General features: G+C 48.9%; 1 protein-coding gene across 2 annotated transcripts; it reads right to left on the bottom strand.

The window, feature by feature from the left end:
- Positions 1 to 1,049: 1,049 nt before the first annotated feature.
- On the bottom strand, positions 1,050 to 17,120 carry BBS1 (Bardet-Biedl syndrome 1). 2 transcript variants are annotated; one of them, XM_010998179.3, is made up of 17 exons: positions 17,046 to 17,120; positions 16,620 to 16,696; positions 16,472 to 16,506; positions 13,796 to 14,068; positions 13,635 to 13,681; positions 13,453 to 13,491; positions 13,260 to 13,332; positions 11,390 to 11,521; positions 10,524 to 10,630; positions 8,965 to 9,085; positions 8,635 to 8,793; positions 7,492 to 7,561; positions 6,900 to 7,058; positions 4,276 to 4,409; positions 3,115 to 3,249; positions 2,296 to 2,382; positions 1,050 to 2,056 (listed from the first exon to the last, which is right to left on the bottom strand). In XM_010998179.3, the coding sequence occupies exons 1-17, from the start codon at positions 17,090 to 17,092 to the stop codon at positions 1,970 to 1,972; spliced, it is 1,782 nt and encodes a 593-aa protein (XP_010996481.3). In that variant the 5' UTR covers positions 17,093 to 17,120; the 3' UTR covers positions 1,050 to 1,969. The 2 variants fall into 2 exon arrangements, with proteins under 2 accessions (XP_010996481.3, XP_064348168.1); XM_064492098.1 differs by lacking the exons at positions 1,050 to 2,056; positions 2,296 to 2,382; positions 3,115 to 3,249 and adding an exon at positions 3,313 to 4,139.
- Positions 17,121 to 17,479: the final 359 nt, after the last annotated feature.

Raw genomic sequence — 17,479 nt, forward strand, 5'->3', positions numbered from 1 at the left:
CTATGAACAGAACCCAGATCAGACTTGTTTGTTCCGAGTTCACACAGTTCATCACTTGACTGGGGTGAAAGGGATCGTACAGTTATCTGGCCCAACATTCAACCTTGTGAAGTGACAGCCCAGCCCCAGTGACACAGCTCCAGTGATGGGGCTCAATACCTTCTAAGGCAGGCCCTCCCATCTTTTATAAGCACTCTTAGAAAACTTCACGTGAAGTTGAAATCTCTCTTGACAGTGACACTCCCTCCACCTGTCTTTCCATTTCCAGACTAAACCTCCTGCTTATTCCAACGGTGCCTCAGTTGGCTTGATCTAGAAACTCTTGACCATCCTAACTGAACTGGTCCATGTTTGTGAGTGGCTGGACCATGCAGAGAGGGGGATGGGCTCTTTCTTCGGTCCAGACCCCTTGCTTCTCTTAACCTGACCCCAGAATACATTCCATGGGAAGGATAGAGGGTGGCTGTGGTCTGTCCCTCACTGTGTCTTGGGCACAGAGGCTGTCGCCCAGCAGAATCAATCAGCTTGGGGCCCTTGGTCTCAAGAGCAAAAGCTCTGCACTGAACTCCTGTCAAGTACCCCCTTTCTGGAGTTGATTCCTCATTTCCTCCAGAGGGGCTGCCAGGCTCTAGGATGTTAGAGCTGAATCTGGTCTAACTGCTTCATTTTACACTTGGGGAAACTGAAACCCACAGGGATTTGGTTACTTCCCACAAGCCTGAGCCTTCTGCCACACACTAGGCTGCACCTGGTCAGACGGGAAGATACAGGTCCTTCCTCAGGGAGTAGGGTTCCTGGCTCACAGATGGCTCAGGGAGGCCCTGGCAGCATCAACCCAAAAGAAGGATGTTGAGGTGGGCCAGGCAGGCTAGCCAAGGGACTCTAGGAGGCATCAAGGGTCTGGACTGTGGGTCTCTGACCCTTGTGGTCTAACATGTGTCTTCAATCAATCTTCAACCTGACTCAACACCTATGATCCACGCCTTTCCAGCTTATTTCTCACAATATGGCCACTGCCCAGTGAACTTCCCACTCACATGACTGATCTGGGCTCCAGGGCATAGAAGGGCATGTGGATCAGCAGTTCTGGGCTTCTGCCTCCTGTGTCCCCTGCCCAGGACCCCAGAGACACCTGTCCTGTGTGCCCGGGCCCCGCCTGTGCTCTGTCTAGCTGAGCTGTCCTCTCCTGGGATGCTTTCTGGGCGTGAGCATCCAAGTCAGGAGCAGCAGCTGTGTGGTCCTCAGAAGGCTGGTCAGGGCTGGGCCACTAGCTCCCTGCACAGGAACTCTCTGCCCTCCCACACCAGCTTCTCCCTTGGCAATCTTCATGGAGCATCACAGGCCTGAGACTTTGGCTGAGCCCAAAATTTCAGAAAAGCCCCCTATGGGAAGGCAGCTATTCCCTGGGCCCCCTGAATAGAAGGAGGGGCCCTCTGCTCAGCCCAAGAGAGGAGATGAGAGCAGTGTTTTGCCTGCAAGCTGAGCTGGCAGCAGCCAAGCCTCTGGAACCCCAGGAGCAACAGGGGGCTAGTTTCACCCACGAAAAGCCTGATCGTCCCAGGCCAGGACCTAGCCAATTGGCTTGGGTCTGCAGCAGCTGCAGAGTGACGTGCCCAAGGGAAGCGGCAAAGAAGGCTGGGCCTCTGCGCCTCATCTCACCTTGACCACTTCAGAACTCTTCCTTCAGACCTGGGTGTGGTTTCTGGAGAAAAGTGGGGAGCACAGAAAAGCAGCAAGAGCCCTGGGAGAAGGAAGGAGCTGAACCTCCTGGGTACTCACTGACCTGGGGCTGCAGGTCACCCAGTGGTCAGGTGGTGAGAAAGGGGCACTTAGGAGAGAAGAGGGAAGCTGTCACTCCTGCACACTGCTGCGCAGGGAGTGGGCCTCATGCCACTGACTGTCCGGCCCAGTAGAAGGGCCGGATCTTCCTGGTCCTGGTTCCACAGGGGCTTTTATACCAGCCTGGGGGTCAGGCAGCTGCCAGGCCCTCACTCATGGGCATGTTGATATGGGCACTCAGCAGGGGTGCACTCTGGCCTTCTCGAAGCACCAGAACCTATGGAGAAGATACTCATGGTAGTAGGGAGCATTCTTCCTTTGCCCTTGCCCCTGAAAAGGCCAAGCAGGGCCTGGTCTGCACTAGCCCTAATGACAGGCCACCAGGACTCTGTCAAAGGGGATGAGGCTGGGAGGCCTCTACTGTGCAGACACCCACCCCATCTTGGCAGCCAGCTGGGGGCCTTGTCCACAATCACTCTCGGTGTCCTCCTTAAGTAGTACCAACGGGTGACCTACCTTGATAATGTCTGAGATGCCCTTGTCACTAAGACTCTCCACAAAGGTCTCCAGGGGGTAGCTGAGCCCTGGCACCAGCAAGGGGACCTGAGTGGGGACAAAATGGTAAGGAAGTCAGGCCTCATGCCCGGACAGTGTCTGGCAGATTCCAAAGCACTCTCACACCTGCTGTCTCGGCTGAATTTCAGTGTACCCTGGCAGGGGTGGGCATGGATGACAGGCCCGTTCAAGGAGAGCAAGGGCTCAGTGGGGGGAAAGAATGCCCCAGGGACGCATGCATGTCCATAATTAAAGCTAAACATCTTTTTTCAAGAGGAAAGGTAAAAAACAAAAAACAAACAAACAAAAACACCCCAAACCTCTTGACCCCTAACCAAGTCCAGGGCTATTTCTTTCACATCCCAGAGTCTTTCTCAGTTTCTGGTCCTTCCAACTTAAAACAGTCAAATCCAGACCTGGGGAAAAACCAGGCAGGCCCCTAACTCTGGAAGATTCTCCTTAGGGCAAAGAGAGGCTCCAATTCCTGCTTCAGGAGTGGTGGGAAAGCAGGGAGGGCTCTGGGAGAACCAACATGCTTCTGAGAGAGGCACCGGCGGGACCTGGACTCTCACTGTTCTCCCAGAACCTTCTGTGTGTCTCCGAGCCCCTCACAGGCTGGGAGGAAGGCCTTGGGTGCTCTCCCCAGGGCCTCTGCCATGCCCTGTTCTGGTCTGTGGCTGCAGCCACTTGCCAGCTCCCTCACCTCTGACCTGTGGGCATTAATCAGGCCCCCTCACCCACCCTTTCTCACTTCGTGTCTCAGTAAGGTGGGTCCAGTACCTTGAAGAAGGCCTGGGGCAGAGCATAGAGCACCTCGTTGTACAGGAAGCAGACCAGCAGCCCCAGGATGGGTCGGGCTGTTGAGGTATTCTGCAGGTGAAGTGTGAGCTTAAAGGTGGGGCCCAGGCCCTGAACCTGTGGAGGGGGTGAGGTGGGGGAGAAAGCCCTTAAGACCTAGTTGCCTTGGGCGCCGAATACAGTGCACCCTGGCCCTGCCCGCTTGCTTCCTCATCAATGCCCTCCAGTCATCTTCCTCCAACTGCTCTAACGCTTCCTCCACCTGTCCCTCAAAAGGCACAGAACCCAGAAGGCTGGCTCCAGGTGTATGGGGATCAGCAAAGGCCCAGATTGGAGAACGGGCTGGACAGAGGCCACTTAGCCAGTTGGTTGGAGGGAAAGCTGGCTGGGGAAGCAGGTCCCAGCTCCTGCCTGTGTCCGCACCACTGCCCCTGCCCCTCTCCTCCCAGGGCCTGGCCCACCGGCACATCTTGTCTTATGGCGGCTCAAAGATCTCACCTTCCTCCCTCTTACCTTTGGTTGCTCTGTAGCCTTTTCCTCTCTATATCTATCCACTTTCTTTAGGGAAAGAGAAATCAGAAACCCAACTGGGTCAGACAGCACACCTCAGGGACCCATTCAGAGCTGGTTGGAGCCGCAACCTTGAGGTCACTTGTGTCTGAGTGTAAGGCCTCCTCATACTCCCTGTGTCTGTACTGGTCTGAGGATGGCCCCTTCCCTCTACCGGGCAGCCCTAACTCCCTGGGCTGCCCGCAGTTACTGAAATGAATAGGTTTCCTCCTGGTACCACAGCTGTAAGAGTCCCTCCAGGCTCTTCGGAAGAAACACCCCAAGGTGACTACCTGTGTACCCTGCCCCAAGTCTGGGGGCTCGTCTGAGGCACAGCATGGAATGAGGGAGCTGGAGACGGCACCCCACTCTGTGGCCAGCCAAGGGGAAGAGGCAGCCCAGGAAAGAGAAGGTGAGAGCATTCTCACAAAGGAGGACACAAGACTTGGTCCCTGGGCCTGTGGGAAGGTGAGAAGGAAGCACGAGGCCTAGTTGGCTTGTCATCGGCTCTGGGGCTGAGGGGTTCCTGCCCACCCCTGACCTCTAACCCTCTGGCCCTGAGGCGGCCTGACTCCCCCACACCTGACCACTCACCACAGCATGCAGCTTGAGTGGCTCCCGGGCCGTGGCAGATACAGGGCTCAGGCTGGACTCAAGGGCCTGCACGTAGGCACGGGCGGCTCGGAGGCGCAGCAGGTACAGGTCTGCCTGGAAGGCCCGGTGCATGGCTGAGGAGGAGGGACACAAAAGGCTGATGCTGGAGGTGGGGCGGGAGGAGGGGGCATGGCCGGGGGTGGTAGTGCTCCTGCTCAGGCTGCTGGGGAGAGACTGCAAGTGGAAGGCACAGTGGGCAAGGTCCTCAGACTGGGAACATGGGAAACATGAGGACCAAGTTCCCACAGCCCAGCCTTCTGGTGACACTGGATGCTGCAGACCACTTCCTGCTCCTCCTTCCTGGTTCTCCCACCACCTGGTTGCCCACACAATCTCAGCCTCTCACTGGTTCCTTATGTTAAGGGCTGAGGTTCCCTTGAGTTTTGTCCTTGGCCCTCTTCTCATCTTCTGCCTTCCTTGCTGCACAATCTATGTCCTGCCTTGGCTGTGATCATCCCAAAGAGGAACCACCACCAGCTCCTGAGGGCAGGGACTCACCTTAGTGCCCAGCTCAGGGCCTGGCCCATGTTCACACTTGGTACAGTGCACCATACCTCCAGCAGCTCGGAGCCTGGCCTGCCTGCTGCCTCTAACTGCCTGATGGTCACCTCCACCTGGACATCCCATCAACACCTCAAGCTCAACACTGTGGAAACCACCCTCATTTCCCTAACTCCATCACAGCATCCCCCTCCATCACGTCACCTAGGTTCACCCCTCACATCCAATCATTTGGCAGGATTGGATGACTCTTCCTCAAAGCCACGTCCAGAGCTCAATCCCTCCCCTCCATCCCCACTGTCTCCCCTTTCCAGACTGAGGACCTTGCTCTGCCAGTCTGTCCTTGCTCCTTGTGCATGTGAGGTGTCTTGGGCTGTTCAGAAGTTTGATGTCTTTATGTTACTCCATCCTTTAACCTTTTCCTTTTCCTCTAGTACTTTCACAGTTTATTTTTAATTTATCCAGAACTAACTTTTCTGTTTGGTATGAGGTAGCATTCTAATCTTTTTCCTACAAACAAGTTGTTTTTAATTGTGTTTTTTGGACAGTCTCTTCTTTCTCCACTAATTTGAAATGACACTTTTATCATCTACTGACTTTCCACACATACAAGAGTCTGTTTCTGGACTTCCTAAAGGTGCCACTGATCGTATCAATTCCTACACTGATACCACAGCTGCTAGTTCCTACAGCTTCATAGTTCATTCTGCTATGTGATGGGCTGAGTCTCCTCATTCTAATTTCTCCCAAATTTCTTAGCTCTACTCTTAGAATCAGCTGGTCAAGTCCACAAAAGAAACCCCAATGGGATTTTCACTGTAACTTTGCTAGGTTTCTAGATTAATTTCAGAAGCTGTTAATTAATTAACAGCTTTACAACATTACTTCTTACTACCCTGAGACTTGGTAAGTCTCGTCATTTAAATACTCAGGCGGTCTTTTCTGTTCTTTAGAGCAGTTTTATAATTTTCTTAATTAGACTCTGTATGTTTTCTTGTTACATTTATTTCTGAGGATTTCCTTGCTATTGTAAATGGAAACTTTCCATTATATTTTCTAACTGGTGACTGTTGGTATATACAAAAGCTACGGATTTTTGCATATTTTCATTCTACCTTAGAGAACTTCCTATTTATCTAATATATCCATCACTTCCCTTGGATTCTCCAGCTTACAACAGCCTGCTGCTATTTTCTTTATCCTAATTTATCCTTTAAACTGCAAGCAAGATCCCTTTTAAAGACAGAGGTGGTTGAGTTACTGTATTTTTCTGCTTAACGTCTTTCCCAGCTCTCCACTACACAGAATAAACCAAAACATTTGAACTTTGCATTTGAGACCCTTTCGGAGCTGGCTGACCTGCCTCTCCAGCCTCCCCTCTGGCCGTGGAGCCTTCCTGCAGTTACACAGCAGATGTTGAGTGAATCCAGGTAGGGCCCTGTGCCTTCACCCAAGCCTCGGCCTCAATTGCCCTTCCCTACCCGGCTCTGGCTGGTGGACTTGCAATCATCTTTTAGGGTCAAATCCAATCTCATCTCTCTCTGAAGCCCTCCCCAGTCTCCCAGGCAAACATACCCTCTTTTCTGTGCCTCAAAAGCCCTTTGCAGAGACTTCTTCTACACCTGTCACGCCACATTAAGTTAGAGAGGTACACTGAGTTCTTTAGGTAGGGACTAGCCTAATTCAAGGCACCTGGCACAAGGCCTGGCATAATCATAGGTATGAATGAACGAACAGAGCAGTAAAAACAGAATATGGAAAGGAAGAACCTTAATCAAATTCTACTTCTCTCACGAGAATTTCTCCATCTAGAAATGACTGCTCCCTCCTCTGAATTCTAAGAGTTCTCACCATCACCCACAGCACCTTCCATCTTGAGGCCGGGTTCTTTGTTGGCAGAGTGTACCTCCTAGGCTGTCCCTGGGCTTCCAGAGGACCAGATCCACCCAGTTCACCCCAGTCTCCTCCCACTGCTCAGGGCACCCAGATGGCATTCACCCAGTTTCACTGTTTTGGAGCAATGCAGGGAGAGGAGGAGGAAGGAGCCAGCGTTTGAGTCTCACCGGTGCCGGCTTCCCGCTCTCGCAGTGTCTGATCCACATAAAGCCGGGTCTTCCGGGGCACGTTGAGCTTCACGGCCTGGGCTGGTGGGGGGCCCGCCTCGCCTGCCCCCTCCGCAAACACTGCTGTGCGCTTCAGGATCTTGATAATCAGGCCACCACCTAGGGAAGGGGACAGACAGAAGCAGGTTTGTCCTCCCCAGTTCCACCCCACATTCCCAGTCTTTCTTCCCCAAACAGCCTGTCTCATATCAACCCATTACTGTCTTCCTGCCAAGACTCTGAAGGAATGAAGTGTGTCCTACCATTCATTCATTCATTCATTCAGCAGTTATTTACTGACCACTGTGAGGGCAGATGCTGAGGATATTGGAGTGAACTGGAGACACAGCCAGGGCCTGGCCCCTGGGTAGCGACATCAAACTGCTGAGCTGTCTCCAGTGAAGGCGCAGTCCCGGATAGGACATGTGTCTGCAGGCCTGGCTTTCCAAACCCAGGCCCGCCGGTGTTCCACATCCACCTTTTCTTTCCCAGGATCCTTCCTGCCCCACTGACTCCCAGCTCTAAAACCCTCACCAGTTCTGACTCGCCTCACCTCGTGTAGTCATGATGAGGGTGTTATCTTCCCGTCCGTAGCGGCCAAAGCAAAGGCTGGTCACTGCATCCTGTGGTGGAAACACTAGGGTTTAGTTGGGCAAATATCTCAGCGAGGGGAGCAAGACTCAGAGGAGAGCACGGACAAGACTGGGAGACCCAAGATATGAGGTAATAGATGAGATGTGAGGCGAGGCCTGGGGCAATGCTGCCTCTGAAATATTTCCCGTATTTTTAATCTCTCCAATCTCACTGCCACAGCCATAGTTCCAGACTGAACATTTCTGGTTTTTTAGGGTCAGCTCTCTAATAGGTCTCCCAGCCCAGCCTTCCTCCCTGTTCTGTCCTTCACACTGCTGCCTCTGCTGCCTTTCAAATACACAAATATGATCATGTCTGTTCTCTGCTAAAAGACCTCTGATGGCTTTTATCCTTGTTATTAGGACATTCAAGGCCTTCCACATCCGACTCCAACCTGCCTTTTCTATCAGCTCTCTTTACCCTTTCCCCATCTCGCACACCACCTACTGCCTGCCCTCCCAGCAGCCTGTGGTCCAAACCAGTTGCTTTCAAATTTTATGTGACATAGGACACTTTATACATACATGTACACAAAAGTCTCTAAACTTTTTTCTGGTTGCTGGTTGTGGCCCATTAAATTGATCTGATGACTCCAACTCTGTGTTTGAAAAACTGGTTCAAATTCATCAAACTACCTGGATTCCTTTATCAAGAACACTTATGGCTCTCAGCCTTTGTTCATGCTATTTCCAGTCTGGAATATTCTTCCTCCATTTAGCCACTCCATTTATTGAAGCAAACAGAGTTCCATCCCCATTTATCCTTCACCACCACCCCCAGTCACTAGGCTGCCTCTGTGCTTTTTCAGTGCTCTGCTCTGCTTTAGTCTGCCTTGTATCTGGATTAGCTGTGTCTATGGCTGGCTGTCACCTTAGACTGTAAGCTCCAACAGTAAGGATTCAGTCATTGTTTTATCCTTCCAATACAGTGAATTGTGCACATGAGATGCTGAACGAATGTTTTCAAAATGCACCAAAAGTTCAGGGTGGCAGGTGGAGGGGGATCAGGAGAGGCAGCTGAGAAGCCCCAAAGGTGGGAGTGGGGCCAGGAGTGAGCAGCTCACCGGCGTGCGGATGACGTTGAGCAGGGCCTTGTCGTGGTATATGCGGACCTCTCCATTGGCCAGCCCAGCCATGACGGCCTGCAGACCCCGGGAGCACTGCTCCAGGAGGTTCATGGTCAGAATGGCTGCTGGCATCTGCACTGTCCACAGCCTCTTACCCTGGGAGGGAACAGCTACGTGTCTGCAGGGTGCTCAGGGCTTTGGAGTGGAAAGAAGGGATGTCTGGAGTTGCTGGGAAAGGAACGCCAGAAGGGCTCGCTTGCTAAGGGGGACGGAGAAGACACGCATGCAGGGGCTGGGGTAGGGGAGGTGTCTGCACGGAGGCCACACCTTGTGGGTGAAGCCATGCAGGCTGTCTTGGTTGCTGCCCACCACCAGGACCTTGTGTACTCGGACAAGCCCCACAGGCTGGGCACTCAGCTCGATGCAGTACTTAGGGCGCTTGGAGTCTCTGTGGAATAAAGACACAATGTCCCAATCCCAGAGAGACCCTCTCTCCATCCCTGGCTGACTCTCCTCTTTCCAATCCCCACAGATTGTCCTGGAAAAAACTTTGGCCCAAAAGCAGATGACTGTGGTATTACTTCAACCTCTGTAACTTAGTAGGTGCATTACCTTGGATAACATGAAGTGTGGGATCCCCCCTAGTCTTCCTCCCAACTTTACTACAGTAATTTGTGTGATAACCTGGCATTTAACAGTTTACAGTGAATGTACCTCAGGTTAGACGAAGTAGTGGACTGACACAGTCCATTCTAGTAATTAGCAGAAAAGCATGAGGTACTTGCTCTGTGTAAATGCCCTGTTTTCAGTTTCCTGGCGTCTGAATCTTAATTTCTCTTACCCAGAAAGTAGGGATAATTCCTGTATGTCAATCACAGGCTATGGCCCACCTTTCTTTATCACCAAGTCTAGGCCAACATCTCCCATCTGATGACCCATTTGAGAGCTTCCCACTGGTCTCTGGGACTCCTTCCCATCTACCCTCCACCCAGCAGAGTAATCTCTTAAAAATGTAAATGGATCATGTCATTCTTCTGCTTAAAACCCTGTAATAGTTTCCCACTGCACTTTAGATAAAATCCAAAATCTTTACCATGTCCTACCAGGTTCCGCAAGAGCCAACCCGGGTCTCTACACCATCTCTTACCCACCAAGCTTGAGTGCGCAAGTCTTTCCCACCTAGAGTTTGCTTATGTTCTCTCTGCCTATAACACTCTTTCTCTACTTTTTGAACAATTGGCTCCGATTAACCTTCAAGTCATCTCCAAAGACAGCATTTGCTGATCACCCCTGATTCCATTATTTTTTACTGAGCCTGTATTTTTCTCCATAGCATGCATCCCATTTGCAATATTATTTTGATTTTAATATCTGTCTTTCCACAAGAGCAGGGACTATGTCTCTTTTGTTCATCAATATAGCCCCAATATCTTATACAATGTTTAATACATAGGAGGAGCTCAAAAATATTTTTCTTTCTTTTTTTTTTAATACAGTCAGTTACAATATGTCAATTTCTGGTGTACAGCACAAAAAATACTTCTTGAATTAAAAAAATGAATTTTAAGAAATACCAAACTAACGTATAAGGAAATTTCACATACCTATAAAGCAACAGAACAAATATGAGAGACTATTTTTATTTCTTCTAATATCTGACTGCATTGCTCGTGTTACAGCCACCCAGCCCAGTCTCTCACTTTGCCAGGCCCCATCGCACAAGCCTCTAGATATCCCCCTGCGCTCAAGGGCTCAGCCTCCAACATGACATTCCTGGCCTTGTCCATTCCCACTCCAACCCCAAAGCCCCTGCTCATCCTGCAGACCTTGAAACCACCAGGTTTCTGAGATGGTCATTCTAGCCCCAGAGACCACGGGTGTGTTACCTTCTCAGCATATAGATGTTCCCGTTGCGGCAGGCAGCAGCAAGACGGAACTCTACGTCAAACTGACCAGAAACTTCCAGGAAGACAGGGACGCTGGGAAGGCTCATCTGCAAAGAGAAAACTCAAACATCCCGATTTCTCTGGAGCCCCAGCCCTTCCCTAACCTGAAGTCAGTTGGTTTCTTGCCTGAAGTCCCCACTCACACCCTGCTGGTCACAGTTTAAACCTGTACAGTTTTCTGGAGGAAAACTTGGCAACATGTAACAAAAGCCTTTAAATTTATACCCTTGGACTAAATTATGCCACTTCCAGGAATGCACCCTGAGGAATTGTTTAGATAAGCAGACAAAGATGTTTGGGCAAGGAAGCTCAATGTGGTGGTGTTAAAATTAGCAAAAACCTGAAAGTAAGTGTATAAGAGGTGACAAGGTAAGTAAATTATGGTACATCTATATAACTGATACTGTGTAGTCTTTGAAAAGGCTGATGTGGTTTTATATGTATATGGAAAGATATTGATAAGCTCCTGCTATGTGAAAATAGCAGGTTACATGATCCTACAGTCATTTTTGTTAAAACAAAACAAAACAACAAAAGACTATGTAAAGTTATATATCTGTGTCTAAATATGTCTGGAAAGACTTATGCCAAAACTTTTAATAGTAGACATCCCTGGGTGGTGGGATTTTTGGGTATATATCTTTTTCTTTATGTTTATCTACATTTTACAATTATACAATTAATATACAATTATAAAATACAATTGACATGTATTACCAAGAACTGGGAGCAGGAGATATGGGGGAATAGGAGGAAGGAATGGAGCTTGGGCCTTGGGTGTGCCCAGGACCAGGCCCCACACTGACCTTGGCCAAAATGGTGAAGGCCTCCGGGTCCAACACCAGGAGCTCCTTGCTCTCAGTGCCCAGCACCAAGCAGGACACAGCATCCTCATCAGCCAGGTTCTTCTTTAAGGTGGTCATGGTGGTGATGACTGTCTGCAGAAGGACTCTAGGGGTCACCCAGGAGATCCCCTCATGCCATCCCCCCAGATACCCCAAGAATACACCAGGACGAAAGAGGGCAAAAGAGGAGGAAGAATATCAGAGATGTGACAGATTTATATACAAAGGTGTTTATTGCAACAAACCTAACTTTCAAACAAAAGAGGATTATCTCAGTAAATTACAAACTATCCTTGTGATCAAAAACCATGCAATCATTTACAAAAATCACATTTAAAATAACAGAAGATTCAATGACAGGGAGAATGCTTCTAAAGTATTAAGAGAAAAAAATAGGCAAAAAGTAACATAGAATTATCCCAGTTAAAAAAATATGAATAGAAAAACATGCTGGAAGGCTAAACCCTTAAATACAAACACTGGTTATCTCCGGACAAGGAAATCACAAGTGATGTTTAATTTCTTCATTGTGCTTTTCTACAATTTCTACAGTGGGCATACGTTCTTTTCTAAGTGTGATTGGAGAGCAAACAAAAAAGAAGAGGATGATCCCTTTTTAAGGAAATTCTCCTTTGGAAATAATTTAGCAGGATTAAAATGTTTCTTTGGATAAAGCTGTTCATTGTGTGATTATCTTTACGATTAAAAAGAACAATGAGGGGGGAAGGTATAGCTCAGTGGTAGAGTGCCTGCCTAGCATGCATGAGGTCTTGGGTTCAATCCCCAGTACCTCCATTAAACATAAATAAATAAACCTAATTACCTGCCCCCACAAACAAACAAACAAAAAAAGCAATGCCTCTCAATGCCTAGTGGAAGGAGAAAGGTTACAGAAACATGGATGTGAGTGGTCCCCAGTCATGTAACTATGACACATACTTGGAAAGACTGCACCCCCCCACCACAAAACTGCATCTTTCAAGTAATACTTAATTCATTTCCTGACTTTAAAAGTACTCAAATATATTGACAACTGTGGATCTGAGCTGCTGATCAGTGGGAGAGAACAATGTTTCTCACAGAACTGGTCTAAGGCTAGCCAAAGGCTGAGGCATGTGTTGGTCAATGTGTTCAGCTCAAGTGGACTCTACAGGAAGTGGATGGTTCCCATGATGCTTTCTGAAATGCAGAGGACAGCTCTGGGAGTCCGTCCTGCACCAAGAGTCAGTCCCGAGGTTAGGAGCCACTGGAGTTCATCAATAAAGCCATTAAAATCATAAGTAAGGAAAGTATTACGTGAATAAAGGGAGGCATTTCTTGTCAATGCCCTGCATGTGAACAGTTATACAAACTGAATGAAATAATGAATAATCAATGAAACAATCAAGGGGCCACTAAAAATGGAGTTCTAATGACCAATGCTCAAGATATAATGTTACATACAAGGGAAGCAGTATATAAAAGCATATTCACGAAGGAAGTATACCAAAATGGTAAGAGTGAGTCCCTCTAAGTAGTGAGATTGTATATTTATATTCTCCCTATATATTTCTCTTTATTTTCTTAATTTTCTCCAATGAGAATGTATTTACCTCCAAGACAATAAAAGTTATAAAAAGTTATACAACTACATATCAGTTCAAAGCTGTCACCAATAACAGGAATGCAGAAGGCCCTGCAGCCTTGTGACTATATGCATGTGGCACAGGCTAGAAGGAAAACTGCGAAGTAAAACTAGTCAGGTTTGGCTTTAGAATTTACCACCATTGCATGGTCTTTTTAAAAACTGTCTGTATTTTTTGTAGGGAAGTAAGCAGAGAAGGGACATTACCTGCCGCTTGATGGACTTGGACTTGTGCTGGTTCACAAATGCCTCCATTTCACTCAGCTCCAGCTGCAGAAACCTGGACACACAAAGAACTGACATCCGTGTGCCCTGGGCTGGGTGCCCTCCACAGGTCACTCCACAGCCACTCCCTTCCCCTGGGGGCTTCTGGAGCCCTGGCCCTCCACAAGGCCCTTACCTGAGTGACTGTACAGATAAAGGCACCTCTGCCTTCTCCCTGGAAGGAGAGGGACCATCACAGCTGCTTTAGTTGAGGAGCAGGGCCTGGGGTCAGACAGAGGGCTCCGGGATGAAGGAGCAAGGGTGAGGGAGGGAGAGAGGGAGGAGTTGGGGTGTATGAAGGGAAAAGTGGGCTCTTACCGGATGCCCTCCAGCATCTCCTTCAGGGTCAAGGGGTCAATCCGGTCCTGTGCCAGCATGGGAAGAAGGTAGAGCCTGTGAGCTCCAGAGCCAGGCAGGAATGAGGACCACCCCGCAGCTGCCATCCTTACCTCCTTGTTCTCATCCCCCACGTCACTCACCTCCTTGGCCTGGTTCCAAAGGTCTTGTTCCAGGGGGTTTGGAGGCAACTGGGGCAGGCTGAATTTGAAGTAGGGCCTAAGATTCTTATACACATACACACAAGGGCCTGACGCGAGTGCCAGAGCTGGTGTCCGGGGCTCGTGCTGCTCCATGAGGAAGGTGACAGCAGCGGCTGGCAGTGCAGGTAGTGGGCTTTCACTCAGCACTGCGGGTCCTTTAAGCACCTTCAGGCGGGGCTGCTGCCCCCCTGGGCCAAGGTCCCCCACCACCAGCTGTAGAGAGAGGCTGGTTTATTCCAGGCTCAGGGTCTAAAGATCCCTCTGCTGTCCCTCCTCTTGGGCTTAGTTTTTTTGCTGGGGCACATTCATACATGCTCACAGTGTACCATGGGGTTGGGGGAGGCTTTGCAATAAGGCTTGCAAGCTATGTGACTTTGGGAAAATTTATTCAACTTCCTGAGCCACAGTTTTCCCACCTGCAAAATGGGAGTATCTACCACACGACACTTGTAGTGGAAATCAAATGAGATAATGAATTACAGAACCTGGTGAGTGCTAGTCAGGAATAGGTGGCAGCGGATGTTTTCATTATTCATTCAGTAAAGATTTCTTCCAGGCTTGCTCCATGCCAGGCACTGTCTAGACAGGGTGGCGGTGGCTGAGGTCAGTGAGGGGCCTGAAACTCATATCTGGGCTTCTGAGGTCTGGCTTCCATATGGGAACAGAGCTAAAGATGCAGAATCAAGCACACAGAGAGGAGAACCAAGCTCCTCAGCCTCTATTTTTCACCCTCCAAGCTGCTGTGGCTGCCATGCAAGCCTGTGCTCCTAAGTGAGGCCTTCAAGGCCCCTCTGATCTGGTTCCCCACTTGTCTTCTGTCACCTCCCCATCCACGCTATGCTCCAGCCAGAATGGGAGCTGCCACAGAATGTCTGGATTCCGAGCTTGCACAGTGTCCCAGAAGCCACACCAGGAACTTCATGCATCCTTTCATTTAATCCTAGCGACAACCTCTGAGGTAGGTACGATTACTAGCCCCGTCTCACCAGTGAGGAAGCTGTGGCTCAGAGATGTTAGGTAAAAGTCACACAGCTAGTTGGTGGTAGAGCTGGGACTTTAACCTATATATGTATGAATCCAAAGCCAGTGGTCCTAACTACTACTTTATATTGGCCACAACTTTCTAATTTCAAATTTCCTCTTTCCAAATGTGCTGTGAACTTCCAAGCCTCTGTACCTCCACTTGTGCTGTTCCCTCTGCCTGGAAAGCCTTCCCCTTCCTCTCTTCCATGCCTTTTTGGTGCATTTCATTCATCCTTCAACACCAGTTCACATGTCCCTGTCGCCTACTGCCTCCACATAGAATTCACTATTCTCTCATTGGTGCTCCCATAATACTTTCTATATATTCTATGTTAGGATCCACTCATTTACCCCCAAAATTTATACCAAGTACCTAAGATTGTACCAGGCTCTGGGGTGGATGCTGGGAGTCAACAGTAAGCAAACTCACCATTAAAAACGTTATTATCTGAAAACATTAACATTTTACTTTAGTTATTGGGTCTGTGATTTCTCTACTCTTCACTGCTGTCAGTCCAGTGCCAAGCATACGCTAGGTGTTCAGTCAATATTATAAATGAATTAAGGACAGTATCTATATCTCTTTCTGACTATGTATGGATTCATTTCAGATTTTAGTGTCTGCACAACGCTTGACATACAGTAGGGGTTCACTGTATGCTTGCCGATTGTTGAATGCTTTACGGATAGGAATTTGGGGGCAAAAGCCACCTAACCCTACTACACTCTGCACATAGGGTATGATTCCTTTCCAGCTGCAACATAATACACCCATTGTGGGTTCACTGCCCTTGGTGAGGGCTGATCTCTAATGGAACAAACACACGACTAGGAAAGCTGACAGACCTAGGTCTGCCACTTTTTACAAACTCAGTAAATTTAGCCTCTCAGAATCTATTTTCCCATTAACAAAATAGAGATAAATAATACTTATGTACATGAAAATGCCTCAAAGGTCTAGTCCAGAAATGAATACTCAATATATGTTAACTCCCTTTCTGTAGTCCAATATATTCTCAACCTTTTTAAAATCTGTGCTTTTAAAATTTTAATTTTTTAATTTACATTTTAGTTATTTATATTTTTAATTAAATTTAAAATTTAACCTTTTTATTGTGGAAAATTTTCAGTCATAGACAAAAGTAGAGAGACTCAGATAACGAACCCCCAAATAGCCATCATCCAGCTTCAACAATTATCAGCTCATGGTGAATCTTAAAATCTACGCCCTTTTGATAAACGTAAAACTCTCACTTTCCTCCCTTCTACTTTCCCTCTGGAGTCTAACGGCCTACCCCCAATCAAGGGATGTGCCCTTCCAGCAAAGAATTATGTTGTTAACAAAAATAAGAGGCTTTGTCGTAGTAGAATCCCCAGCAGCATCCTGTTTTGCTTTACTTTCTGCAGTCTGTATTATGAAATCGATAGGTTCTCTTCACCTTCCACATAAAGATAAAGTTTAACACTAAATGTGTTTTTTCAGAGTACACATGAATTACAGATTATGCTGAGCTTATTTGGAGCCATCAGGAAATCTCAACTCTGGTATTCCCTAGCCACCCAATTCTCTTTCTACTGGGGCGATATGCTTACCTTGTACTCCCCATCCCCGTGCAAATCTGCTAGCGCTGGAAAACACAAAAGGACTGTAAGCCAGGGTCTCAGAACCCTAGAGGCTTCACTACAGAACCATCGTGACTCCGTCTCCCCAGAACCGGGGTTCCTGGTCCCAGAAACTCACCCAGGCATGCGGAAAAGGTGTGGATGTTGGCCATGGGGTCGTAGTGTGCATCCAGCCATTTCGAACTGGCCTCATTGCTGGGAGAGGAGGGAAAGAGTTGCGGGGGACGGAAGACGAATCCCAAAGGAGAAGAAAACTTTGAGGGAGCTGGTCTCTAAGAATGAGGTTTGTAGGGAGCTCTGAACTGGGGGTATAGAAGGTCTGGGTCCAAGTCCAGGCCCCACCACTGGCACACTGGGTGACCTAGCGTCACTCACACACCCACCCACCCATTCACTCCTTGGGCCTCAGTTTTTCTATTTGCGCTCTAAGAGCTCTTCAAGGATTTCTAGCGTTGCTGAGAACTGCAGGAGCCCAACATCCCGGGAACCAGGGCACCCTCTTTACATGTATAGGAAAGGAAGCCTCAAGAACCCCAGGCATCACCTCTCAGCTCTGCCGCTGTCGGAATCTGACGAAAACGCGGCAGCCATCTTCGCAGGCGTCGCCCTGGCAACCGGCTCTGGCCGACCGCCGCGCAACACCCAATAGAGCCCGGGTTTGCGGAAGCGCGCGTATAAACGTTCCGGGCACTCAGCTTTCCGGTCCGGAATGGAGAGGCCTACATGCGGAATGAGCTGGCCTCTGCTGGGTTTCTACTTGCTGAGATGCAAGCCCTCATTCCAGCTCATATCATTTATCTTTGATCCTTCCCAGCAGGAGTTTCTGGGCCTTGCAATCTCTGGGTCAGCGACAAGGCCCTCTAGCTTCCATGCGTGGAGAGGAGCCTTTCTAGCGTCTATGAACAGCAAAACTAACTCTTCCTCTCTTCATCCTCACGGTTAAGCCGGTTGAAAAGGGGACATGTCCTTTCTTCCCTC

Source organism: Camelus dromedarius, chromosome 12 (genome assembly GCF_036321535.1).
Source record: "Camelus dromedarius isolate mCamDro1 chromosome 12, mCamDro1.pat, whole genome shotgun sequence".
Taxonomy (NCBI): Eukaryota; Metazoa; Chordata; class Mammalia; order Artiodactyla; family Camelidae; genus Camelus; species Camelus dromedarius.

What these genes read in the sequence shown, in the direction of transcription:
- BBS1 (XM_064492098.1), bottom strand. Translation starts at nt 17,092, where the DNA reads ATGGCTGCCGCGTTTTCGTCAGATTCCGACAGCGGCAGAGCTGAGAG. An exon ending in ACGGGGATGGGGAGTACAAG is followed by an intron (nt 14,069 to 16,471) that starts GTAAGCATATCG and finishes CTCTCTCTACAG; the next exon opens with CTGGTGGTGGGGGACCTTGG. An exon ending in AGAGCGGGAAGCCGGCACCG is followed by an intron (nt 4,410 to 6,899) that starts GTGAGACTCAAA and finishes CCTCCTCCTCAG; the next exon opens with CCATGCACCGGGCCTTCCAG.